The sequence below is a fragment of the Camellia sinensis genome, chromosome 6, assembly GCF_055761805.1.
Source record: "Camellia sinensis isolate YWXY chromosome 6, ASM5576180v1, whole genome shotgun sequence".
NCBI lineage: Eukaryota > Viridiplantae > Streptophyta > Magnoliopsida > Ericales > Theaceae > Camellia > Camellia sinensis.
The window spans coordinates 196713579-196740606 of NC_138966.1; the positions used below are offsets into that span (position 1 = coordinate 196713579).

A 27028-nucleotide genomic window follows, 5' to 3' on the forward strand; every position below is an offset into this window, starting at 1 on the left:
AAAAAAGAAGAAGGCACAAAGCAGATTCCAACCGTTAATACATCAAGTCGAGTTTAATTATTATGAAAATATTATATATCCTCTATCTTATAAAATCTTAATATCAGAAACCTTAAAAAAGCTCTCATTTTTTTTATAATAATTTATTTATTATTTTTTGTGTCAAAACTATATTGATTTAATAGGTTTCATTACTCATGTTTATTACCAATGTAATGTCGACATATAAGATGATAAACAAAACATGAGAACAAACTATGATTATCGTAATATTACTGTAAAAATTTAGAGAACAATTACATGAGTTATTATTGAAAAATAACTCTAATATATTATGAAATTTACAAATTTTTTAAATATTATATTAAATTTTAGAGGAGTCATTATGTAATGGGTAATGATACATTTATTAATTTTGGAGTTCCAATTGAGTAGAAAAAAAGTCAAAATATCATATCATAGATGAGACCTACCTATTTAGATCTCTTAGAGCTCCAAAACATTTTTGTCAGGTAATATATAAAAAACAAAAATACTTGGGACCCCTTTTTTGAAACTCACAACTTCTTTGAATCTCAATCATTAATGTATGTATGGGACCATCAATAATTAAAATCCAAAAAAAATTGTGAAATTTTTTTAAAAAATAAGTCTCAATCATCTATATAATAAGTCAAGAGTGTTTTTGAAAATGTCTTAAAAATGTATGTGAGATACATTTTGATCCCACGGTTTAGATCCATTCTAATAAAAATCAATGGTTGAGATGTGTTTTCCCGCCCAAACACTCGGTCCTCTCTCCCTCTCCCACCTACCCACGTCTCTACCCATTTCATCTTTCTCTCTCTCCCTCTCTGTTGCACGCTACCTCTCTCCTTCTCCCCCCTCCTCTCTCAGTGGCTTGAATTCGCAACCCTCCCACTCGCTGCCTTGGACCTCTCCGATTCGCAACCCCGATTGGAGCTCTCCGTTACCACTCTCCCTCACTCCGACGTTCGCAATCAGGACCGCTGCCTACCCATCGCCAACATCAGTCGGATCATGAAGAAGGCGTTGCCTTCCAACGGCAAGATCTGGTGAAAATTAGGAAGTCATTATCTGAGATATCTAGCGTATTTCTAACGGAAGTCATTATCTTTGATACGATTCCCGAAATCTGGTCAAAATTAGGGCTTTTACTCGACTGATTTCGAAGGGGAAAATCTGGGAAAATGAGGGTTTTGATGGTTCGAATGTGGTATACGATGGAGTCGGCTCGAGATTCAACGTGGACTTATTAAGATGAATGGTGAATTCTGATGCAGAAAACGAGTTTGATTTTGGATTTTCGTAGGAGGGTTTTGGAACGCGAATAAGTAGCTGCGAATTTTGCTGATGATTCAGAAATTGAAGTCACGGGAAAGAGAATCGAGGACAAAGAAATTTTGGGGAATTTTGTAACGACGAAGTAAGACTTTTTGTATTTGTAGTTGGTTCTTTCAAATTTCTTGCTTTGTGATTAATTTTCTTGGAAATTTTCTATATGGAAAATTTTCTTGGAAATCTTTTTTGATATTTAAAAAAAAAAAATATTTTGTGTTTTTGTTTGATTATATGGCTGTGCAACCTTGATTCAATTGGTTGGAAATTTTGATTTTATGTAGTACTTTTGGAAATTGAGTGAGAACAGTTAGTGTGCTTTTCCATTTTCACGGGTCTAATTTAGTTCTGGAAAATTTGAACTTTGGTCCACCATCCAGTTGTTGAAAATGTGTTTAAAAAACAACAAAAAGAAAAATCTTTATTCACTTTGAATTCAGCCATCGTGTTATGCGGTGATTAACTATCAATTTCCCACCCTAGATGAAGATGATCATTGTACAAAAAAAAAAAAAAAAAAATTGCTCGCTGTAAAGATTAGTGGCCAAAAGTGAGGTAGAATAGCGTGATAGGCATCAATTGAATTTCTCGAAATGATTAATATACTATCAGTCCTGGCAATGACTAAATCTCTGCAATTGAACCAAGGATTAGCTTATATTCTTATCTAATTTTCTGTTACTTTGCATAATCATTATGAATTTAAACTGACACCATTTTTTTTTTCTTTTCTATTTTGCCCGGTTGATTTTGGGGAATAATTGTGGTTTCTCAATTTGCGGTATTTGAGCCAATTTCTTGCCAGAATTACTGTTGTTCCTTATTTTGTTCATTACTGATTCAGGCAATAAGTTGTAATTTTTTGTTCATTACTGATTCAGGCAATATTTTGTTCACGAAGGGATCTGCTAGCGGAGGTGATCGATCCTCTAAAAGGGATATAGTTGGTGCTCAGATTGATCCAAATATACTGGTAAGGCAGCAAATAGCCTTTTTTATTTTGCCACTTGAGTGTGTAAGTTTAAATGTAATTGTCCTTTTGATCCGGTGGAATGAACTTCAAATAACAATTTCATTTTGTTGTCTTCTGTTTGCATCTGTGGTGGATAAATTTGGCAGTTTGCTCATCAACAGTCCTTCCGAAGTGTGAATTCCAAGTAAGTCTGTTTGTGTCTGTGTTATTAGCCTAATCCAAATGTAATTCTTGCTAAGTGAGCATCAATCTAAGTGGAGCAATTATGTGGAGATTTTTGGATACCCATGAAAAGTCACATTTTACATTACCATTTCACGCATTTCCAGCCCTCCCCACTTAAACAGTAAAGAAAATAATCAGGGAACCTCTTCATAGTGGCCCTCTAACTTCATGTTAAATTGCCTGCTTTGAACTTTCTCATTATCCACTAACCCACTAATAACTTATCAGAGTAGCAAAGGTTTGTAATTATACGATTTTTATCATATTTGTTTTAAAAAAAAAATAAATGATAAGCATAATTTTATAATAGACTCTTCATTTCTTAACGATAAACATGATGAAATTAATTAACTTATTTTATCAAATTCAAACCAGTGGTAAACCCTACGAATCAAATTACGCCTTTCCAGTTAATACCAGGACTGAAGTGAGCTGCTATGGGTGTAATTTTGTGTTGTTACCTTGAAGGAACATCTCAAATAATTGATTATTATGCATATACAATTATGTCATATTTTATCAAATTGAAACCGGTGGTAAACCCTACAAATCAAATTACACCTTTCCAGTTAATACCGTGACTGAAGTGAGCTGCTATGGGTGTATTTTTGTGTTGTTACCTTCAAGGAACATCTCAAATAATTGGTTGTTATGCACATACAATTATGTCATATGGCTTGCTTGCATAATGTTTGAAGGGCCACCACTTTCATGGGCCCAAATTGAGAGCTTAACTCAGAAACTTTTATATTTTTATCATTGAACAAAATTGTTTTCATCATCTAGAACAAAATTATTTTGTTTTCATAATTTATGTATGCTCGACAGATTGGATTCAATATCTACAGATTTTATTTCCATACAATGTATGTATGGTCGACAAAATTATTTAGTATAGAGCATAAATTTTTTTTCTTAATAGTCTCTGCCATTTCTACATCCAAAAACTACTCTCTTAATAGTATGGTCGACCATACATACATCCAAAAACTAGAGTGAATTTGTTTTTTAACATCAAAATAACTATCAAAAATAAAAATTTGACCTAATTCTGTTGTATGTGTATTTTTTATTTTTATTTATTTATTTATTTTTGTTCTAATTTTGTTTCCACATTATGTCATTTAGTTTTTACTACTCATGAATTGGTGTGTATTGTTTGGTTAATTTTATTTTATTATAATTGCAGATCATTAGTTTACCATTTTAATTTTAATGAACATTATAAATTTTATATGTTTATTCCTTAATTTGCATTAAGACTAGGGAGAGTTGTTATTTTTAATTGAATTCTGTAGAGGGTATGGTATAAGCAAAATTATTAAAAGTTCTTTAAGAAGAAAAAATGTTACAGACTCCACATGTTTTAATATGATACGTATATAAATTACAAATATATTTCGATCTCAATATTATTTACACCGTGCCTTTAGGCACGGGCATACACTAGATGATGGAAAGGTGCTCCTCCGCTTGGCACATCTATATGAGGTAAAAATCAATCCCGTGATCCCCTTCATATTCCCATTAACGAAAATAAATAAATAAATAAAACTAATTTGGATATATTTACAACTCAAAAATCAAGAAAACGACCTCTCTTTTTTTTCCCGCAAGTGTTATCTCAACTACTTCTGTCAATTCTATGATTCCTCTTTTAGCTCTTTTCCCTAGGCCTACATCTGTTGTGGCCTTCCTTTATAGATTATAATTTATAGCTATCTGTCGGATGCATTTCTGTTTTAGTATGTTGAACATAAAGTTTTTAAATTATGGTGGTACGTTGCATTGTAGCTGAATTTGAGAAAAGTTTAAATTGCAGTTGATCTAAGAAGATAAATAGATTTTTCGTAAAGAATCTAAGAAGATTTCTGGACCAGTCTATGATACAATGAGCCTTTCTTTTCAACTCAAACTACTGGGTGTTCGCAAATTATAGGACAGAAGTGTTGTTTTAAGTGTTGATTGTACCTTGAAACTAGATATTTATGTGATAATGTGGATCTGTGAAGTGATATCTTAGATTTCGTAAATATCTGACACTTTGCCAAATTGATATAAGCAAATTCGTTCCACTGACTACACTGCACATTTTAGTTCTCTCATCCATTTTTTCCCATTATTGTCCTCTCATTCACTTCTTTCATGCTGCAAATGTGGTTAGGCAGGGGAAGATGCCGAGTACTCAACATTAGCCGAAGTTGAACTGAAGAAGATGTTTGCTGGAAAAGTGGTATGTACAAGACTATCAATTATATTTCTCATTTTTTCTCCTGCCCACTTATTGTGCTAATGTGTGCCTAGATTATGCTTCATGATACTTTCTTTTTGATCTGGAAACTTGAGGTCCAGTCACAATTACAATTTGTGGGTCATATATTTGCACAATATTTAGTGCTTATTTTCGAAATTTAGTTTTCATACCAATGAGATCCCATAGGGACCGGATAACTGACTTTTAAGCAGTTGTATCATAATATGACGAGGTTTTTTGAAAATGTCTTAAAATGTATGAGAGATACATTTTGAATCAAGGGCTGAGATGCGTTGTTTTTAACCATAGAGGGCTGAGTTGTTTTGTAATGTTTTCGATTCCCGCCCAAAACAATCCCCTCTCTCTCTCCTGTGTTCCACCCACTCCAAACATTATTTGCACACTTCCCCTCAGAGTCATGTTAATAATTTTTAAGTTATTTACAGAACCAAACAAGCATTAGACATGCAGAAGTATAGCATGGGCCAGTGAGTGTGAAGTCCGTGTCCATGCAGTGTTATTAGTTCGAAATTTGCTGTTTCAGTTGTTATGGGACTCAATTTGGGCAAAACAAGCCAAAGAATCTATTTGTTCAAAATCTGTTGTGCATTTATAAAATTTTAATTTTTTTTTTCAAAATCTGTTCTTGAAAATCTGTTTTTCAAACATGGATACTTCTTACAAGTTAATAATTTTTCAAATTTCATCTTCTAAAATGTTCTTTTAAACTGTGGAATTGTATCTATAATTATTATGGGGACATGGACCAAACCCATCATCTCCACCCTGCATTTTCAGTGTGTTTACTTCCAATATTTAGCCATTAATTTGGTTTTTTCAGAGTCATAGCAACTCCCTTTTTTTCAGAGTCATGTTAATAATTTTTAAGTTATTTGAAGAACCAAACAAGCATTAGACATGCAGAAGTATAGCATGGGCCAGTGGGTGTGAAGTCCATGTCCATGCAGTGTTGTTAGTTCGAAATTTGCTGTTTCAGTTGTTATGGGACTCAATTTGGGCAAAACAACCCAAAGAATCTATTGTTAACAAACAGATTCTGCTTCTGCTATGTTATATATATAGATATATATATTTGTTCAAAATCTGTTGTGCATTTATAAAATTTTAATTTTTTTTTTCAAAATCTGTTCTTGAAAATCTGTTTTTCAAACATGGATACTTCTTACAAGTTAATAATTTTGTTATGAGTACAAAATATAAATTAACAATTGTGTTATGAGTACAAAATATAAATTAACAGTTTCACAAAATATTAAAATTAATATACATTTTTTGTTAAATTATTTTGTTGTTGAAGTATTTTCCCGCTTTTTGGGCAAAACAAACCAGAGAATTTGTTGTTATCCCTCAAACATGGATGTTCTAATATGTTTTTTTTTTTTTTTTCCCAAAATCTATTGTGCATTTATATATTTTTTTTTTCTTTCAAAATCTGTTCTTCAAACATAGATGCTTCTTACAATGTAATAATTTTCTTATGAGTACAAAATATAAATTAACAGTTTTCAAAAATATTAAATTTAATATACAATTTTTGTTAAATTAATTAGTTGTTCAATTTTTTTTTTCCCACTTTTTGGGCAAAACAACCCAGCCAATTTGTTGTTATCCCTCAAACTTGGATGCTTCTGATATGTTTTTATATTTATTTTTATTTTTTAAAATTTGTTGTGCATTTATAAATTTTTCTTTTTTTTTCCCTTCAAAATCTGTTCTTCAAGCAGGATGCTTCTTACATTTTAATAATGTTATTCTGAGTGCATTAAATAAATTACCAGTTTCCAAATAATTTTTTTTGTTAAATTAAGGGTAAATTACAAACACACCCCTGAGGTTTACTCAAATTATAAATTACTTCCTGTAGTTTTAGAAATTACATTATGCCCTTTTAAGGTTTCTAATTTCATAACAAACAGGTCATTTTCAAGTTAATTAACAGTTTTTAATAATGTTAAAATTTTATTTCAATTAGTAATTCAAATAATTTTATTATGGTATAGATGAACAGGTAGAAATTTTACTTTTTCAATTAATTTTATTAAATAAAAAATTCTGACAGGGAGGTATTTATAATTTTCTAAACCACAAGGGACATTTCGTATTTTAAGTAAATCTCAGAAGATGTATTTGTAATTTATCCTTAAATTAATTAGCATGGCCCTGTTTCAGAGGTGTGTTGAACTTTATTTCCTCCGTGCTTTGAATCTCAAACTTTTTATATTTTTTTAGTTTCTTCATATATTCTCTCTATATGATTTTTTTGTTAAAAAATATTACAACTTCTCTTTAAAAGTTACTCGGTCTTATTTAATATTAATAAAGAGTTTACACACAAAATAAAAAAATAAAAAATGCCTCCAATTTTGAAAATAAATGCAATGAAAATGCCTTTGTTTTGAAAATAAATGCCTCTATTTTGAGGGGATTGAAAATAAACATTCATCTCCAATTTTAATTATATAAATGTCTCTGTTTATGAGAGTGAAATAGTATTTGTTTATAATTAAAAAAAGTCCATTAAACCAGTGAATAAAAAACAGGGCAAAAATTGATCATTAGATGAATATTCAATTAATTGAATTTTTGAATGATATTTGAATGATACACCATGCAACAGATTTGGATGATACAGATATATGGAAAAGAAATCCTGCACAGACTTTAACCAATTCTGCAAAGAAATTCAGACAAATCTATAGTATTTATATTCAGACAAATTCTGCACAGACCAATATTTGGATTTTGTATTCGGGTAATTGAAAACATGACTTCAGTATTCTCTCATTTTTATCTTAATTGAAAACATGACTTTAGTATTCTCTCATTGATTCGGGTAATTGTTCTTCTTCTTGAATTTTTTTTTTCCTCTCTCAGCTTTTGCCTTCATCAGAGCTTCTGTGGATCACTCTGACCACTCTCACCATTGTTCACTCCGGCTGTGACATCACTTTGGCTGCTCGGCTATTCACTTCGGCTGCTCGACATCCTGCTCGGCTGCTCGGTTAGTTTATTCACTTTGGCTGTTTTTTTTCTGCTCGGTTGCTCAATGCTTTGGTAACGTTTGGCTACTCGACATCACTCTTTTTCCTCTCTCAGCTTCTGTTATTTCTTTTGTTATTGCTTTGCTTTGATATTGAGCCAACTGCTGCTCTCGGGTGAATTTTTTTCTTTTGTTATTGAGCCAACTGCTCTGTTTTGTTAAAGAAAATAGTTGCTTTGTTAAAGAAAATATTGCTGCTCTGTTAACAAAGTGACTATACCATGGTTGCTATGGTTTAGACTATATCATGGCTGCTTTGTTAAAGAAAATAGTTGCTTTGTTAAAGAAAAAATAGTTGATATTAAGCCAACTGCTTTGTTTTTTATCTCTTTGTTGCTTTGTTAAAAAACTGTTTTTTTCTTTTGTTAAAGAGTAGTTGCAAAGGCTATGTTTTTTATCACCAAAATCAGTTGGCCCTGTTTTTTATCACCAAAATCACCAAAAATTTTGCTCAATGTTTTTTATTCTGTAATTAAAAATTCTATTTTTTATTATTGTCAACTGTTTAAATTAGTGATGAGAGACAAAAATTCTGCTCAATGTTTACTGTTATGAGAGACAATTTTTATGTTTTTACAAAAATTCTGCTCAATATATGGATGTGAGCATGAATTTAGATGTTATAAGAGACAATTTTTATCATTAGATGAATATTCAATTAAGTGAATTTTTTTCATTTCATGCTCACATTCAATTTTTATCATTTCAAGAATATTTATCATTAATTGAATAGTTGGTCCAGATGATGATATGTGAGCATGCATATATATAGTGACTTATTGATGCTTCATATCACTACTACTAATTAATTATTGAAGTGATTAATAAAGCAGGTACATTTCAGGTAATCTAGATGTTTGATAGGTTGGATTTGCATCTTTAGGTATTTTTCAATTCGATTTTCACAGTTCTTATGCTTTGAATTTTTCTCAAATAGAGGTCTTCACTTGAATTTTGATTTTGATCGTGAATTGTATAGGGAAAGAATGAATCTAATGATCTGCTTTCTAGGTTGGGTTTTGTATTTCTTACTAATGATTTCTTAGTGGTGGTTACCAAAATAAAATATCACTTAGCTGGTTTTGTTTTTGATTAAATAGACAATGGTTGTTTGCCTATGCCATTTTCTGTTTTGATAAGATTGCTAATTGTTTCAGTCTCTTTCCCGGTTCAGAATTGTTGTGTTGATTTCTGCCTCTCTCCTTCATAATTGTTGGCTTGATATTCAAACAGGTTATTTTAGACCAAAAATGACTTAGATAGAATATCACTTGGCTGGTTCTGTTTTTGATTAAATAGACAACGGTTGTTTGCCTATGCCATTTTCTGTTATGATAATCTAGATGTTTGATAGATTGGGGTAAATAGTATAATGATTTCTTAATGGTGATTACCAAAATATAATATCACTTGGTTGGTTCTGTTTTTTAGTTACATTTTTTTCGATTAAAGGCATATAATGATTTCTTAATAGTGGTTACCAAAGTATAATATCACTTGATTGGTTCTGTTTTTTATTAAATAGACAATGGTTGTTTGTTTATTCCATTTTCTGTTATGATAATCTAGATGTTTGATAGATTGGGGTAAGTAGTATAATGATTTCTTAATGGTGGTTACCAAAATCTAATATCACTTGGCTGTTTCTGTTTTTGATTAAACAGAATGATCATTTTAGTGAACATTATAAATCTTATATGTTTGTTTCTTAATTTGCATCAAGGCTGGGAGGAGTTGTTATTTTATTTGAGTTTTGAGTTTTACTTATGGTCATGTATTGCTTAACAAATATTCAAAATGTATTTAAGGTTGGAAGCAAAATGAATCTGAATGGGTGTAGGTGAAGATTGAAGAAGGTGCTGTAGGGTGGTTACATACACAAAACTGATGGGACTAAACTGATATAATAAATGGCTTTGGGCTTTTGGACAAAATAAATGGGGTTTTTTAGGCTGTGTTGATTTGTAAATGATGGGAGAATTAAGTTAGTTAGAGTTTGTTGTTAAATTACCAAGCGAAGAGTTTGCTTTTCGAATTTTATTTAATTAAATTCTTTTTAAAATTTTCCCTCTAACCTTATGTGATCAATTAAAGGAAATTCCAAAAAGAAAAAATTGAAAAAAAATAAAACCCAAAGAAAATATTGATTGATTTGTGTAAATTAATGTTTTTATCAGTCATTAATTTTTATATGTGTTGACAATGTGTTGTGTTTGTTCATAGTGTTTGTATTGGGTAACCAATTATTATTTTGCAACAATGTGTTTAGTTTGAATTGGGTGGTCTATAAAAAAAACCTTTCATTAGTGTGACAATACATGTGTTTGTTTTGAATTGGGTATTCTCTTTTAATTATTATATTGGCTTTTTTTTCTGTATTTTACAGGTGGATGAAGACTAGAAGCGAATGGCAATATTGACTCCCTTTTTACAAGTCTACATTTTTTTAAGCTTAATTTTTTCTTATCTCTTTAATGATTTTGTATTTATTGTTGTGTAAACTAAACGTGCACTTCTTTGATTGATGAGTGTTGGAAGAGTGGCAATCTCAAGAGCATAATTTACACTATTTTTGGTTATTTACAGGTTGATGCTGTGTAAACTTATATAGAGTTGGTTTGGTTATTTAGAGGTAGACATTTGGAGGTGTTTGTTATTTAGATTTTGATCAAGAATACCATTTTTGTATTGGCATGGTGTGTTCCAAAGGGAGAACACCATTTTGTTGTTCCTCTTATTTGAAGTTGTGTTTATAATAAAGGGGATCCTCTTGATAAAATATATGTTATCTATTCATTTTTTGTATGTCATGGGAAAACAGAACTTTAGGTATACTTGATTCTCAATGTTCCTAGCTTAAGAAAGAATGATAAATGAAAATTATTCAAACAGAACATTATTTACACCGTGCCTTTAGGCACGGACATACACTAGTTATTGTATAAAAAAAAAAACTTAAATAACATACATATAAAAATTCAAAATTTGCAGAACCTTGGAGAGGGGCAAGACCGCCCTGATCCCTGGTTTAAATATAAATTATTTTAATTTTTCACATTAACTTTTTCAGATTTTTACTGCTGGGACCCACGAGAGAACATCATCATACACCTCAGACACAAGCAAACAATCCTCGAATACGCGATTACGTGCAAAGATTTGGACAAAAAATGATGAAATAATTTTCATGTCGGACACCCCTCTGTTTTTCCTCTCTTTCTCACACTCTGTGTCTCTGAATTTACCTCCATTGTATCAGCTCTCTCTCTTCACCGACGCCGAGAAGACAAAATCCCCACTCAAACCCTAAAATACATTTCCAAAACCCAATTCATCAATCAAACCCAATCCCCAAAAAATTTCGAACCCCACCATCAATCAATTCAAATAGAACCCAATTCCCCACTTTCCTTTTCCATGTCCACAACCTAAAATCCCTTCAATCCCCACCTCTTTCAGGACCTCACTTTCCCCAAATCCATCACCGAATCCCTCTATTCAACCCAAAAAAAATATAAAAAAAAAATGCTAGGCCAGTTCTTCGGGGCTCGCCGGCTATGGAAAATCAAGAGAATCCTCCGAAACGGTAAGCTCACTCTTCTCTGTCTCGTCCTCACGGTGGTCGTAATCCGCGGCAATCTCGGCGCCGGCAAGTTCGGCACCCCACAACAAGACCTCAACGAGATCCGCGAGCGCTTCTACTCCGGCCGCCGCGTCGAGCCCCGCCGTGTCCTCGAAGAAGCCCAATCCACCACCGCCACCGGTACCGGTACAGACTTGGACAACAGTTACGCCACATTCGACATCAAAAAGATCTTGGTAGACGAAGGCGAGGACGAAAAGCCTGATCCAAACAAGCCCTATAGCCTCGGACCCAAGATCTCGAATTGGGACGAGCAGAGAGGTGAATGGCTTAAACGAAACCCTAATTTCCCTAATTTTCTCAGACCCAATAAACCTAGGGTTCTGTTGATTACTGGGTCGTCGCCCAAACCGTGTGAAAACCCGGTTGGGGATCATTACTTGTTGAAGTCAATTAAGAACAAGATTGACTATTGTAGGTTACATGGGATTGAGGTTTTTTACAATATGGCTTTGTTTGATGCTGAAATGGCCGGGTTTTGGGCGAAACTACCGTTGATTCGGAAGCTTTTGTTGTCTCACCCGGAGGTTGAGTTTTTATGGTGGATGGATAGTGATGCTATGTTTACCGATATGGCTTTTGAGGTCCCGTGGGAGAGGTATAAAGATCATAATTTGGTGATGCACGGTTGGGATGAATTGGTGTATGATCAGAAGAATTGGATTGGATTGAATACAGGTAGTTTTTTGTTGAGGAATTGTCAGTGGTCATTGGACCTTCTTGATGTTTGGGCTCCAATGGGTCCGAAAGGGAAAGTTAGGGAAGAAGCTGGTAAGATACTCACTAGGGAGCTCAAGGATAGGCCTGTTTTTGAAGCTGATGATCAGTCAGCTATGGTTTATCTGTTGGTGACACAGAAGGATAAGTGGGGTGAGAAGGTGTATCTTGAGAGTTCTTATTATTTGCACGGTTATTGGGGCATTTTGGTGGATAGGTATGAGGAGATGATTGAGAATTACCATCCGGGTCTTGGTGATCATAGATGGCCTCTCGTGACCCATTTTGTTGGTTGCAAGCCTTGTGGGAAGTTTGGGGATTATCCAGTGGAGAGGTGCTTGAAGCAAATGGATCGCGCATTCAACTTTGGGGATAATCAGATTCTGCAAATATATGGGTTTACACACAAGTCACTAGCAAGTCGGAGGGTTAAGAGAACGAGAAATGAGACGAGCAATCCTCTTGAAGTCAAGGATGAGCTTGGTTTGCTTCACCCGGAATTTAAAGCTGTTAAATTATCGTCTTCTTGAGGGGGCACACGGAGGTGATTACCTTGAAATCATACATTATGATTCTTTTGTGCACTTTTAGGGTGTATACATGTTCTTTTGTATTTTGGTACTATTTTTAACTAGTGGTAGCTCTGGTTATGTATTACATATTTAACTCAATCCTTTGTGTTACTACTAGTCTTTAAATCATATTGATTTTGAATGGAAAGCAAAGTCTAATTTGTGCCATGATCTCCAAATTACGCCTTATTGATTATTAGAAACAGCTTTTCTATTGCGATGCCCTTTCTTTTGTGATTGGTAGAAACAAGTATTAGCAGTATCTTTTTCATAAGGACTGCAGTGAGCGAAGTACCCAAAATGTTGGATGAAGACGACCTAAAACACTGACTGAATATCCATTGTAATGCTATATAAGGTGGGATCATCTGCTTCCATGGGATTTATTAAATCCCTACCTAAATGGAGTGGTGAGAAGAAATGGTAAGGAGGATGGTGAAGAATTAGAAGGAGCCACCAAGTTCTGTTGGGTTTTAATGCATTGTTATTCTTAATGCAGTGACATTGTCAACTACATTCGGTCCTTGTAGAGGCTGCAGCTTTTGCTTGTTAAGCTCATTTCTTTTGTTGACAAAATTGCATGAGCCCTTGAGTAATAATGCAGAGTAGCCCACCTGATTAGTGAATGAGGTGCTGATTTACCTTCTATTAAGAGGAAGTGAGAAGCATAATTGTGAATCATGAATCAAGTGTTACCCACATCAATCATCTTTTGCAGCTCTAGTTAGATTTGGCGCTGTTCATTTCTGTTCCCTATATAAAGGTAAAAAACTCACAACCTGATTAAAAATTGGTCGGTAGCTGATACATTGGATGCTACAAGATTTGATGCACTGTTTGGAGGCCATCAGAGAAAGAACCATGGTGACCACTTTGAGTTTAATATCTTTTTCTTGTCATTAAGGTATGAATTTACATTTGCAACTTTAGAACTGTTATGGTACCTTTCTTTTGGCATTTTCTTTTTAGCTTGTGATGTGGTTGTTCTAGTTGGATGGTTTCTTCTAGTGTGGTATAATAGTAGAGTGAGCTAGACATTCAATCTTGGAAGATCTAGTGTGTTTGGTTTTACTTTTTTTTAAATTCAGTTTTTTGAAAATTGAGTTTTTGTTTTTCGTATTTTTTTATTTTTGGTGAATATTTTTAATATTTTAAGCAATTTTTTAAACTTTTTTAGATGCATCTTACTTAGATGTATCTAAATAATAAAATATTTTAAAAAATTAATAAATACACAAAAATACGAAAAATGTATTATTTTTTATATTTTTTTGTATTTTTTGGTATTTAGTGTATTTTTTAAAGATTTTTTTTGTAAATATTATACTTTTTAAATATATTTATGTTAGGTGTATCTAAAAAATTTTAAAAAAAAAAAATTGCTTAAAATATTAAAAAATTTTATTAAAATCATTAAAATATGAAAGATAAAAAGTAGAATTTTTAATTTTTTTTATTATTTTAAATCAGAACCAAACAAGCTGTTGTAACCATGTTATTAGTTTTGTTTTACTTGAGAGGGGGGCAGAAAACTCTAAATTTAAATTAAATTAATTTTTTTTTTTTTATTTTCTATTGTGGCTAACATAAGTCAATTAGTTGGAGTAATTTTTTTTTGTTTGTTTTTGAAGTATTTATTAATTTATTGACCTGAGTGCATAAAGTTGATGTCTTCAAATTGACGGCAAAAGAGTGATTGGAGTTGTGGAAGTCACACTTTTGACTAATACACACATGAGATTTTGAGAGAATTCTTTAATCGACCAAAGTCCTTAATTTCTACCAAAGTAGTTAGAGAGATGTTCCATTCCCATGGGTAGAAAATAAAAAAAAATAAAAAAATAAAATTGTAAGCTGGAAAGACTTTACCCTCTATATCATCAAGTATTGAAATAATATATATATATTTTTATACATTTCAATAGTGTTTTTATACGTTCACCTATAAATGATTTATCTTATTTTATTCTCCTTGTTTCTCATGCAATATTGTTAGAAATAATATTTTATATTGGAACTAATAGAAAAAAGGAAAAAGATTTTGATTCTACCATTGGTTAAGCTGATTTACGTGCCATAAAACACGTACAACCACATAATTATGGAATTGGGGTCTCTGCCTTTCCGCAAGGCAGATGGTAGGGAGGGGTGCCCCTTTTTGGGACCCATTGGGGGACTATTTTCATGTCCTAAATTGTTTAATTTATTTGGCAAGTGAAGTTTTGATAATAAACTATTCAAGTAATGTGATTATTGATATTTAATTTATCATATAGATGATATATTAAATCTTACAAATTAAATGTTTTTAATCATGAAAATAATCCTAGAATGGGACAGAAGGAGACACAATCAGCAGCCTAACCTCCATAATAATGGACTATGATTACCAATAACAACTTTACAATGATACTTCTTTTTTGTTTTCTTTGACAATTGGTAGTTTAAAATCTAAATTATAAAAAGTTGTTTAATAACATTTTTATTTCCTATTTTTTATTTATGTTTTTGTTTTCATTTTTATTTTTTTAAATTGAAAATAAAAATTTGTTGAGCATATTATTTTCATTTTCAAAAATATAAAATTAATTTTAAATTTTTTTAAAATTTCAAAATGTAAATTTTCATTTTTTCCTCACTTACTGTCACCACCGACAGTAAGTGGTGAGCTTCAACCAACTCTCAGACGGTGACGATTATCATCCTAATATTTAACTAAAGGAAAATATTATGAATTATAAATTTTTTATTAAGTAAATGTTTGAATATCTCATATGAATGTGGGGTTTACATTCATACCATACTTATGAAAGATATTTGGTTATTTATTTAGTAGAAAATTTAAATTGTATTTGGTAGAATTTTAGAATTATGATTTGAGAATATAATTGTATTTTGAATTTCTGAGTTTTGAAATTATAATTTGAGTACAGAAAATTTGTTTGATTATAAATTTTGAAAAGAGTTTTGAATTAAGTTTGGAATAATTGAGGTGGCATATGATATTTGATTTAAAAGCTTACAACTTATAACTAAACACACAACCCAAAGTTCTATTTAAAACTCATAAAAAAAATTTAAAAATTCTACAAAATATTTTTTATTTAATATATAAAAAATAATAGGTGCCAATTGTCAAAATAAATAAATAAATTTTGCACTATTCCAACTAACCGACTGAACGACCGGCCAGACATCTAAAAAGACGATTGAATAGACTAAATTTTAAAATTCAAACCTCTCTTTAAACGAATTTTTAAAAGTGATGTGAATTTAATTTTTAAGAGTTCTAACCAAATATCATACTCAAAAAAAAAAGATGTAAAGTCATGATTTCAACTCTACACCAGACATAGCCTTGGTGTCTCTAATATTACTCTCAACCAAATAGAATCACCTCGTAATTTTCCATGAATTTAATCACTAATTCTAGTAAAGACCACCAACGACTACTGGCCATGGCCACCACATTCATCCACTATCACCAACTTTGAACACTTTGATTCTAGAGAAACATGGACACATGGGGAGCACCGAATAAATATTTGGTGGAACAATGGGCTTCTTTTCAAAAGCAAAAGCATTTGTCTGCGTTTTGCCCCCTAAATAGTCGGAAACTCCCCCCGAGTTTTTCTCAGATATATATATAGACACAGACGAAAACGATTCTCTAACTCTCCAACTTCGTCGCGCTCTCTCTCTCTCTCTCTCTCTCTCTCTCTAAACCCTAATTCTCTCTTCTCTCTCTACCTCCATACATAAAATCTCAGGTCTGAGCTTGGATAACATGGCAATGGAGATTGCAGTGGAACAAAACCACAAACAACAGGAGTTCGCTATAGCCTCCGTCTCTCAGCTCTCTTCGTCCTTTTCTACGGTTTCTTCTTCGCCGGTTACTGCTCGTTTCAGCTTCGATTCTGGAGTTGCAGAGCTTCGATTCTACCGAGACTCTGAAGCGAAGGAGCCTGTTCATATTGATCTTCGAACTGCTCAGGTTACCATTTTATTTGGCGAATTGTTATTCAGTCTCTGTTTGGTTGCCGAGAAATTGCAAAAGCAAAATTTGAAGCGTTACGTCTTGTCATTTCTATTGAATACTAATTGACTAAGCGAAACAATGGAACTATTTGAAGAGTTTAAATATCATGTAATTTTGGTTTGGTTGATTCTAATTTTTTTTTTAATAATGGTAGTGTTGGATTTTGAATTGCTTTTTACATTAATTAATCTAACTGCTGGTTTTATTTTATTTTTTTACTGTTTTTATTTTTTATTTTTTTTCAGATTTTCAAGTTAAGCCCTGTTGAATCAGTATGCATATCTGATGGTTCTGATACCGATAAAGAGGTATGAAATTTAAATTGTTTTTCATAGGTTACGGTTTTTTTGTTTTCTATATGTAGATTGGACACACTGTTTGGCAGCATCTAGTTTTCTTTCTTCGCTAGACTCCATGTTTTGAAGGTTCTTATCGTTGTTGTTATTGCTGTTTACATTCAATATTTTATCACCTTGGATATAGTGAAAACATGTCGATGTTTACATTTTGGTGGCTTTATGATGCAGTTTGGTTTTGCGCTGCTAAATGTGCATGTTTGTTGACCCCTTTACTTTTGAACCAGAACTCTTATTCAAGGGGAATCACAATTCAGTTTAGGAAGGAGGAGGAAAGTAGGGACTTCCATTGTGCATTTGACCAATGGAAGAATGAAGTGGTTGTTCAAGGTGCTCTTTTGATATCCGCCTATAATTTTTGTTGAAAAAATGGATGTATATCTAGTCACCTGTTTGATACAATTTTTTTGTTTTGATTTGTTGCAACCCCTTTTTCCCTATTTTATATTTTGTTTAGTTGTTCTATTGAGTATTGTTTGGTCATTAAGATTCTTTAGTGCTTTGCTTGTAATTTGTACAAAGAACAATCGTATCTTGCATGGAACTTTAAATGAGGTGAAGCTTCTATTTGAAGTCATATGTCCCAACTTATTTTGAATGCTTTTGCATAAGATTGTGCCCTAATAGCTATAGGCACTTTAATTGGGTGTTGTATCTCTGTTGGGCATGCGTTTAGTATTGACACCTCTTGGGCATACTTCGGTGATGTGTCCCTAACTCAGATTAAATTTAATTATTTTGGACACTTTCACACGTTTCAAATACTTCTTAAGATTGCCCAAGTGTTCATTAAAAATTTTTTTTGACATTTTTTGATAAGTAAAATTACATTAGAGAAGGTGCCAAGGGGGCACCACCCTTATACAATGAGAAAAGAAAAAAAAAATCCCTAATTAAGATGGAGAAATTGAGATTTTGAATGAGGAGCAGTTGTAAATCATGGTTTAGAGAAGCCTAATTGTTTCTTGTTTTCCCTTGCAGGATCATGTGAACCAAATGGAACATTATCAGCTTCTAAAAGCAAGTTTGATGATAAGATAGAGTCATCTTCTGCCAAAATGTATTTTCATTACTATGGACAATTGCTACATCAACAAAATATGCTACAGGATTATGTGAGGACAGGTAATATTACTGAGCTTTGATTTGTTGCTTGCTGATCTTGTTGTAGGTGTTTACCTTCTATGTTTGTAATTAAAAATTCTTTGTTAAAGGCATATGTGCCATTGTGCTGCTGGTAAAATGCTTTGTATCTTGTCAAACATTTTTGTTTTCCTTAATTGTAAAGAAATGCATGTCTATATTGAGTAGTTATAGATCACAAGGTGCATGCGTGAGTGACATGATAAACATGCTTGTTTCAGGAACTTATTATGCTGCAGTCATTGAGAATTGCACTGATTTTGTTGGTCGTGTGGTTGTGGATGTTGGTGCTGGTAGCGGTATTCTGTCCTTATTTGCCGCTCAGGTTGCCTAAGTTTTGTTTGTGTTTGTGCATGAAAATATACTGACTTAATGGATTTATCTTTGTTTGTTGGCTTCTAGAATTCTATCCCAACTCCACCCTCTCTTTTTCTCTGCCTCACTTTTTTTTCTCATATCAGGCTGGCGCTAAACATGTTTATGCAGTGGAAGCATCTGAAATGGTAGAATATGCCAGGAAACTTATTGCTGGGAACCCATTGTTGGCTCAAAGAATTACGGTGCAATTTTTTGTTTTCTTGCATTTCAATTTAAATGTTAACGGAGTTAGAACACTGTTTCTTATCCTTTTTGGGGGGCATGTTTTCACTTAAATTATAGGTAGTCAAGGGTAAAGTTGAAGAAGTTGAATTGCCTGAGAAAGTAGATATTTTGATCTCGGAGCCAATGGGTAAGCTTATCATGGCATGTGCGCTATTGACAAATTCTAGTTAACTATGGCATTTTCTGTGATATTAAACATATAATGCCATGTTTGTTTTTTTTATTATTACTATGCAATTTAGTGACACCATCAATGTTATGTTACAAAGTGTGTGTGCGTGTGTTTTTTTTTACCCTCTTTTCTGGTTAAGTAATGGAGACACTTTTGTAACATTATAGAATTGGCATGAAGTTAGTATATGCTTGGACACAAGTGAAAATTGGGAAAGATATCTATTAAAAAAGTGACACATTGTGGTATTTTAGAATGGCACTCCGCCCAGTCTGCATGTTGGACAATCTATTCTATTAATAGTGATGGGGAGATTATCTATTGTTTTTTATGCACAGAATGAAGTCTCAGAATCTTTTTTTCTTCTTTTAGGGACCTTGTTAGTCAATGAAAGAATGCTGGAGACCTATGTAATTGCAAGGGATCGGTTCCTTGTTCCTAATGGAAAGATGTTTCCTACGATTGGAAGGTGATTGCTATGATCTTAATGATTTTTGTACCTACACAATACCATGGAAAAATGTTTAATGGTTCTCATTGTCATACTCCCTTAATCTCCTGTATTAAATTAGAAGACTTTCAGTTACTAGCTTGACTTCCCTCTGTGAACTTATGTGCTTTGACTTTTCTGCATACGTTATGGTGCAAATATCATGCATGGAACATATTGGAAATTCTATAAGAGATGGAAGAAACTCAATTCAAAAGCAGCCATGTTAGTTGGCAGGATTCTAGCTTTAGGCCTTGCTTAGGATGTTAAGTACGTTAATTATTGATGTTTCTGTGTTTTTCTTTGATATTTATGTCCGGAACAGTTTTTAAATTTTCACTATGGACTATAAGTGGGAGGGTAGGTGTTATTTATTTATTTATTTGTTAGTGGCTTAGGTATATAGTGGGGTTGGGGTTGACTGAACCCAAAGTGTAGCAAGGGTCCCTAGGAGTGCCTACATATATTTGTTTCACTGTGTTTTATCATATTTGTTGCAAAGATTAATATGTGTGCTTTGTTATGTGTCATTTGTTTGGGTTCTGATGTTTAAGTTTGATTGCTCCTGCAGAATACATATGGCACCATTCAGTGATGAATATTTGTATGTTGAGATTGCAAATAAGGTAAGTGAAATGAGTTGAAGCATTTGTAGGGTTAATCACTATCATGTACCCTGTGATTAAGTGAAGGTTAAGAATGATATGTGAAATTTGCATGACCTCAATTGTAGGTGATTTTCCCCTCCTATTTCTTGTCAAAAGAATTCAATTTCAGTTTTTTTTTTTTTTTTTTTTTTTTTAAATTTATTTATCAAAAATAAAAATAAAAAATTCAGTTTTTAAATGTAAGTTGACCTTTTGGAATCTATCCAATTAAATAGTGATCGAACTAGTCTTACACCTATTTGTATGCAAATTGTAGTGAACGTTGCATTTTACTGGGACAAAGTCCTGGATCAAAAAATCAGGAACTTGTTTGTGCTGTTATTTTACTTGAGAAATTAAACAAGCAAAAAGGGGACTAAAAACAATATTAGGTCATTGAATTATTTGTAATTTTGGGTAAGATACATTAAATTATATCACTGCTTTTACCCTTCATTATTTTTCCTTGCAAATATGCTGGGCTCTTGTGCTCTTCTTTAATGAAGATAATATCTTCACTAGGAAAATTTTGTCTTCTGTTTTAGAATCAGTTTATTTTTGTTTGGTCACTTGTTGCTAAATGCATCCATTTGCTTTATATTGTTTATTTGTTACTACCATAAAAACTTGTTTTTTGTTGTGTTTTGGTTTTTTTGGCAATGAAAGTGGTCTAATATTTTTTACTCTTATCTACGCAGGCCCTCTTTTGGCAGCAACGAAGTTATTATGAGGTTGATCTAACACCTTTATATGGATCTGCTTTCCAAGGGTACTTTTCTCAGGTTCGTCTTACTTGCAAGCATAATTGTCAAATCGGGATTCGTACCATGAATCGAAATGGTTTCGTACCGAATCGCGAATCGTGAATCGTGAATCGTGAATTGTAAATATTCGGTCACTTTTTTAAATTACTTAAAAGCATATATATCCATACATTTAGATATCAAATATATCTTATGAATATAAAATATTTAGACTTAAATCTATGAAAATGTTATTTTGAATGATAATCACGTAGTTTAATAGGTAAAAAGTTAACAAAGTTCGTATGTAAGATCACCATCTTACCTTTTTCTTTTTTAGATAGTTTTTATCAACCATTCTTAATAAAGATAATAACAAATAGATAAAACTATCAATTTTCAAAGTAACAATAATTAACAATGATATTGATATTTGGACAATAAACAAACATACTTTTCTAAGTAATAGTGAGCAAATAATAAGAAAGAATTAAAATATTTTAAAAGGTATAACTAACCTCACACATATAATATTCAATTTAATAAACTAACAATAGATAATTCATAGTGTAACTTTAATTTTAAACATCTTTAGAAGATATATTATGATTTTTTAAAGGGAAAAAAAATGAGAAAGTTAAAAATATGTCGAGTCTGACTGAATCTGATTGGATCCTATTAAAAATTCCATGATTCCTAAAATAACAACAAATCATGTATATATGTTGGTTATTTTGGTATTAAATGTTATTAGAAGTTGTTTATGTCATTTTCACTAAAAAGATAGAGAAAAAACGTCTAAAATATGTCAGACATAATAATTTCAAAAATTACATAAATCGTAAAAAGTGAATTAAATTGTGAATCGATTGTGAATCGTGCGATTCACTAGAGATTCACTTCGAATACCCATAGATTCGTATCGATTTTGCAAGAATTGCGAATCCTAAGATTTTGATAGCAGAACTTGCAAGTACTACAAATATTATTGAATTTTTAAGATGGTGTCACAGTTTTCTCATTATGCTTGGCTTTAAATGTCTACAAGTGCATTATAATGCATCTTATTTGTTGAACCTATTCCTGCTCTTTTCCTTCAATAATTTAGTTGTTGATAAATAGAGTTTGGTTTGTAGAGGTTAGTTCTTTGAAGTTACATCTTTTGTTTGTTATGCAAAATTTTCTTATTATAAAAAATCACCGTGAAGAACAACATCACCATTTAAAAGCTCTAGAAGGGTATTTTGATTAATAAAATTGGGAGTAGAGAAGAAGGATTTATGTAAACGACCCCATTTGATGAGTTTGGAGGCTTGGTTTGGTTAAAGTTGGGATAGCTGTAAGTAGTGATCATTTGAAGAATGTAAATTTTTCTTAGAACTTCATTTTCATGTAGGATTTAGTTATTTCTATATTGCATGGGTACACACCAAGCTTATGAGTTTTGATCCCATTTGTAAGAGTGTCTTCTTTACCAAGCAGTGGAGATTTTGTCCATGCACATCTAATTCAGATTATCTATAACCTTAGATTGTAAGCAATTTTGAAGTATGTGTACCTTCTAGAACGTCAATATATTTCATTCTCTTGTTAACACTGAAATAACTAATAATTAAATCCACTAGCATGAATCATTCCCTATTTTACTGGTTCACAGTGGGATTTTTTTTTTTTTATGAAAGGTAGCCCGCCCCTTGGATTGCCACCCTCAAAATCTTTTCAAACATATGGAAATGACATTATTTAAGACATCATAACAAAAAGCAGATGGTCTCAAGGCTTGTTTGAGATGATTTTATTTGTGGCAGGTCAATGTTCATTGAGGTGTGTCCTTTTGGAAGAATCTGTTATTTGTCTTCATTAGAAGAGTTCTCTCTCTTCCATGATGTGGATGATGTGGTCTGTGTAGAAAGAAAAATTAGGAGAAACTTTTAAGGGATTCCAGTTGAAAGTAGAAACTGTGAACACTCACATTGTTAGATTGTGGTAAATCTTGATACAGTCACTGACAGAAAAAAGCTGCCTGCAGTTTCCACATATGAATTGAATTAGGTCAATTTGAACACTCATATTATAAATGTGTTGGCAGGAAAGCATTGTTGAAAGGTTCTTGAAGCATTCAAGTACAATGTGTGTGTGTGTGTGTTTGTGTGCACGCCATGGTTACCATCAACTTGATGGTAAAGCATTGTTCAAAGGTTCTTGAAACTTTCGAGTACAATGTGTCTGCATACACTTCTGTCTGTCATGTTTATTGACAGTAATTATGTTGGCTTTTCTGTTTTTATCATGGTGACCTCTAATGATCTCTCTCTTTCTCTCTCCCCTTTACTTTCTGTACAGCCAGTGGTGGATGCTTTTGATCCTAGTCTATTAGTGGCTCCAGCAATATCTCATACGATTAACTTCACTTCTATAAAGGTATTAGTTAACTGTCTAAATAAGAACTATCACTTGCCAACAACAGTAATATTTATAAAAAAAATACTTGTTTCTTTATTAGCACAGCAATTGTTCTTTCATAGTCCATGACTGGTGGGCATTCTTGGATTTGAAGAGGTCAAGTTAAAAAGGTTTTGTGGAATGGAATTACTGTTTCTGTAACTATGGAACTGCTGAAATTATGGATCACAAAGGGGGTCTCCTAGGGTACAAAAATGTCGGAGGTTTTGATAGCTGCTCACATTGTCTTTCTTTGCAGGGTATATATGGATTTCTGTTTTGTAAACTTTGTGGGATTGTTTGGGCAATGGAATATGATGCAACCTGATTATGAAACTACCCATAGAGGCTGTAATATATCCATGTTAAATGGGATTGAAGTATGGAATGAAGCTTGATGATTGTCTTATATTTTTCATTCTGCAGGAAGAGGAGTTGTATGAAATTGATGTTCCATTGAAATTCAAAGCCCCTGCGGGTACTAGAATTCATGGGTTGGCATGTTGGTTTGATGTATTGTTCGATGGGAGGTAATCATTTGATGTTTGATTAATAATGTTCCTCTCTCTCTCTCTCTCTCTCTCTCTCTCACAACCATTGTTAATTCCTCATTCTACAGTACTGTACAAAGGTGGCTGAGCACAGCTCCTGGTGCGGCTACAACCCACTGGTATCAGCTGCGTTGTGTCCTCTCTCAGCCACTTTATGTCATGCCAGGACAAGAAATTACAGGCCAACTCCACATGATTGCACACAATGCTCAGAGTTATTCTATTAACTTAACGATGACAAGTTAGTGTTCATGATCTAACTAGTTCAGTTGTATTTGTTTGTTAATAGGATTCTTTAAATGATCTAATTAGTGGTAAATGAACTTAAATAGCTAAAAGTTGGGGCGCTGGTGCCGGACAAGGAGGAATAGTCCATACATCATCCGGCAAATTTGATCTCAAAGAGCCCTATTACCGAATGTCTCAACCCCAAGCCTATTCAATTGCCCAAGATCAACCAACACATCATCTAAAAAATACACAGGTATTGAATCATCTTTGTCATCATGTTGTGATCCTCATGATTTGGTTTTGAAACAAAGGAATAATGGCACACCATGCCTTGCCATTGTTTTGCTTTTCCTATGCATTTGGTCATTTTTCGTAGTGTCGGTGACTTGGTTTGCTGCTTGGCAGGATATACAAATACAATCACAGGAAGAAGAAGCATTTGAGTTGATGCATCAACCATCTCAAAATGTGGATATTGAGTACATTGAGTGAGTCACTGAAAAAATAAATAAAAAGAAAAAAGGAAGAGAAGCTACTGAATATTGATTGATTCTCTGTAAATTATATCAAAATGAGTAAAAAATTTCATTGTTCAAAACCCGGAGAATATCAAGATTTTGACTAGTTGAATAATCAAATGTGGCTTGCTTCAAATTATGTTATCTTGATAACCATTTATACTAGTACAAATTTTCACCGTTATACGAACAAACCTACCAATTAAGTGTTTCTGAAAGAAAATTTCAAATTTCAGAAAATGTTGAAGTGGTGACTGCTAGTTTCTAGGAGCTAGTTCTATTTATACGGTCACTGTTACTTCTTCCGAGATGGAGAAAAACAACAAATATTGAATTATACTACTTTTCCGATTAAATCTCTAGAAATTAAAATTTTCATTCAAATATGCCTTCTAATTTTTCAATTTGATTTTGGGAACAAGTTTATAAGCCAAATTTGTTGACTTATATATGTCAAATTACCTTTTAACTTTTTTAAACGTTTTTTTCGTAATGAAGTAAAAAGGCCAACTTATAAAACACTTCCTAAAACATTCACTTTTGAAAGTTAAAAAGCATAGTTTGTGACCAACTTAAAAAACAAATTGACAAAATTAATTCTAAGGAGTTTTTATACTTTTTTTTGAAAAGTTCGAAGAATTGCACATCGTTTTGGAATGTGTAAAAAATTTTATATTTCAAGTCATTTATGTACTCGTTTTGAAATGTTTTTTAAATAAAAAAAAAATTCACATATAAAAATTCATTCCAAATTGATTCTCATATATTATATACCTTACCTTTTTAGCACAAAAGAAAAAAAGAAAGAAATATAATAGAAATAAGAGTATAACTAAATCTAGTTTTTAAATAATATATTAAATCTATCTTTTCAAAATTAATGGGACTAATTGATCTATAAAAAAATCTTTAAGGTTAAATAAATCACCATTACTCAAGATCAAATTTATAAGTAAGTTTTTCATTTTAATATTTATTTATAACCAAACCAAATCAAATGGAATCAAACTTTGCATATCAATCAATTGGGTTCACCAATTCGAATATTTTTTTAATATCTATTTATATTCTTAAAAAAACAAGAAGATAAAATGGAAAATTTAGTCAGAGTTTTTTAACAAAAATAAATCTAAAAACATTCCATTTTCTTAAATAATATAATTATAAAAAAAATAGGGGTTTTTTTTTTAAGCTCCCTAATAATAACAATTTTCTGCATAAAGGACATTACAAAATCTAATACTGCCTCAGGTCCCTAACCAAAATACCAGCTCATTTTATCAATTTCTTGGACCAAAATACCCTACGTCTGTTGGATATTCTCCTTTGTCATGCTGGTACTGGTGTTGGGTATTTTCCGGCGAGTACGAAAACAAATTCAGCCAAACAAAAGTACTAAGTTTGGCAAATTTGATTTTCTGGGTAAACAAACAAAGTGGAGTGGAGTTGATAGATATATATATATATATATATATATGATACATACATATATATATATACAATCTGTTGCTTACTGTCTTGACTAGTATATATATCATAATTAATCAATTAAGACCATTTGCAACCATAATCAAACAGTCACTCTTAGTTATCTTATCTATGGTTGCAAACATATATATATATATATATATATATGATACATACATATATATATATACAATGTCAGCACATATATATATATATATATCTAGTGTTGAATATAATATCTTCAGGTTCAGAGAAATTTGAATTTTCTCTGGATTCAACCCAGAGAAAGTGATCCAGAGAAATTTGAATTTTCTCTGGATTCAACCCAGAGAAATTCAACCCAGAGAAAGTGATCCAGAGAAATTTGAATTTTCTCTGGATTCAACCCAGAGAAATTCATACCATTAAGTTTAAAGAAAATCTATCACAAACTCATAGAAGAACTATTAATTTGTTTGTGCAGGAAATTGTGATTGAATCAGCAGCAGCAAAACCAATGACAAATTGATCAAATCAGAGTTTTATCATTCCAGAGAAATTCTGGACCAGAGAAATTTTTCTCTGGGTTGAATCCAGAGAAATTCTTTGGAAGTCCAGAATTTCTTTGCTTCCAACTGATGATGGGTTGCTTTCCTTCCAACTGTCAAAATTGAACTGCTTTCTGTGCATTTGGGGCTTCTTATTGAAGCTTCTTGTGTTCTTGTTTTTGTAAATTTCTCTGGCTTGTTACATTTGTGTTTCTCTATTGTGTAATTTTATCAGGCATGCTTATGTTTCTGCATTATTTTCTCAAGCAAATTATCTGTGGCTTACTACTCTATT

At 32.2% G+C, this 27028-nt stretch overlaps 2 protein-coding genes and 1 long non-coding RNA gene across 4 annotated transcripts; all 3 read left to right on the forward strand.

Moving 5' to 3' along the window:
* The first annotated feature begins 2238 nt into the window (after window positions 1–2238).
* On the forward strand, window positions 2239–5020 carry LOC145792503 (uncharacterized). Its single transcript, XR_014331899.1, has 3 exons — window positions 2239–2332; window positions 2479–2516; window positions 4722–5020. It is a non-coding gene; the product is annotated as an uncharacterized LOC145792503 (long non-coding RNA).
* Window positions 5021–11006: 5986 nt separating this feature from the next.
* LOC114297181 (xyloglucan 6-xylosyltransferase 2) lies at window positions 11007–12972 on the forward strand. The gene has a single exon (XM_028241564.2). It carries the CDS (start codon window positions 11398–11400, stop codon window positions 12760–12762), a length of 1365 nt encoding a protein of 454 aa, XP_028097365.1. The 5' UTR covers window positions 11007–11397; the 3' UTR covers window positions 12763–12972.
* A 2552-nt stretch (window positions 12973–15524) lies between these two features.
* On the forward strand, window positions 15525–27026 carry LOC145789067 (putative histone-arginine methyltransferase 1.3). 2 transcript variants are annotated; one of them, XM_082872874.1, is made up of 16 exons: window positions 15525–16798; window positions 17089–17151; window positions 17427–17529; window positions 18181–18324; window positions 18564–18667; window positions 18804–18902; window positions 19003–19072; window positions 19490–19586; window positions 20179–20233; window positions 20953–21036; window positions 23341–23418; window positions 23866–23969; window positions 24059–24231; window positions 24323–24474; window positions 24627–24709; window positions 26670–27026. In XM_082872874.1, exons 1-16 carry the CDS (start codon window positions 16592–16594, stop codon window positions 26677–26679), a joined length of 1626 nt encoding a protein of 541 aa, XP_082729000.1. In that variant the 5' UTR covers window positions 15525–16591; the 3' UTR covers window positions 26680–27026. The 2 variants fall into 2 exon arrangements, with proteins under 2 accessions (XP_082729000.1, XP_082729001.1); XM_082872875.1 differs by lacking the exon at window positions 24627–24709 and having other exon boundaries at window positions 26670–26854.
* Window positions 27027–27028: the final 2 nt, after the last annotated feature.

Excerpts from the sequence above, each read along its gene's own strand:
- LOC114297181 (XM_028241564.2), top strand. The coding sequence starts at position 11,398 with ATGCTAGGCCAGTTCTTCGGGGCTCGCCGGCTATGGAAAATCAAGAGA.
- LOC145789067 (XM_082872874.1), top strand. The coding sequence starts at position 16,592 with ATGGCAATGGAGATTGCAGTGGAACAAAACCACAAACAACAGGAGTTC. Across the intron at positions 20,234-20,952 it reads ATGTTGAGATTGCAAATAAG|GCCCTCTTTTGGCAGCAACG; the intron begins GTAAGTGAAATG and ends TTATCTACGCAG. Across the intron at positions 24,475-24,626 it reads ATCATCTAAAAAATACACAG|GATATACAAATACAATCACA; the intron begins GTATTGAATCAT and ends GCTGCTTGGCAG.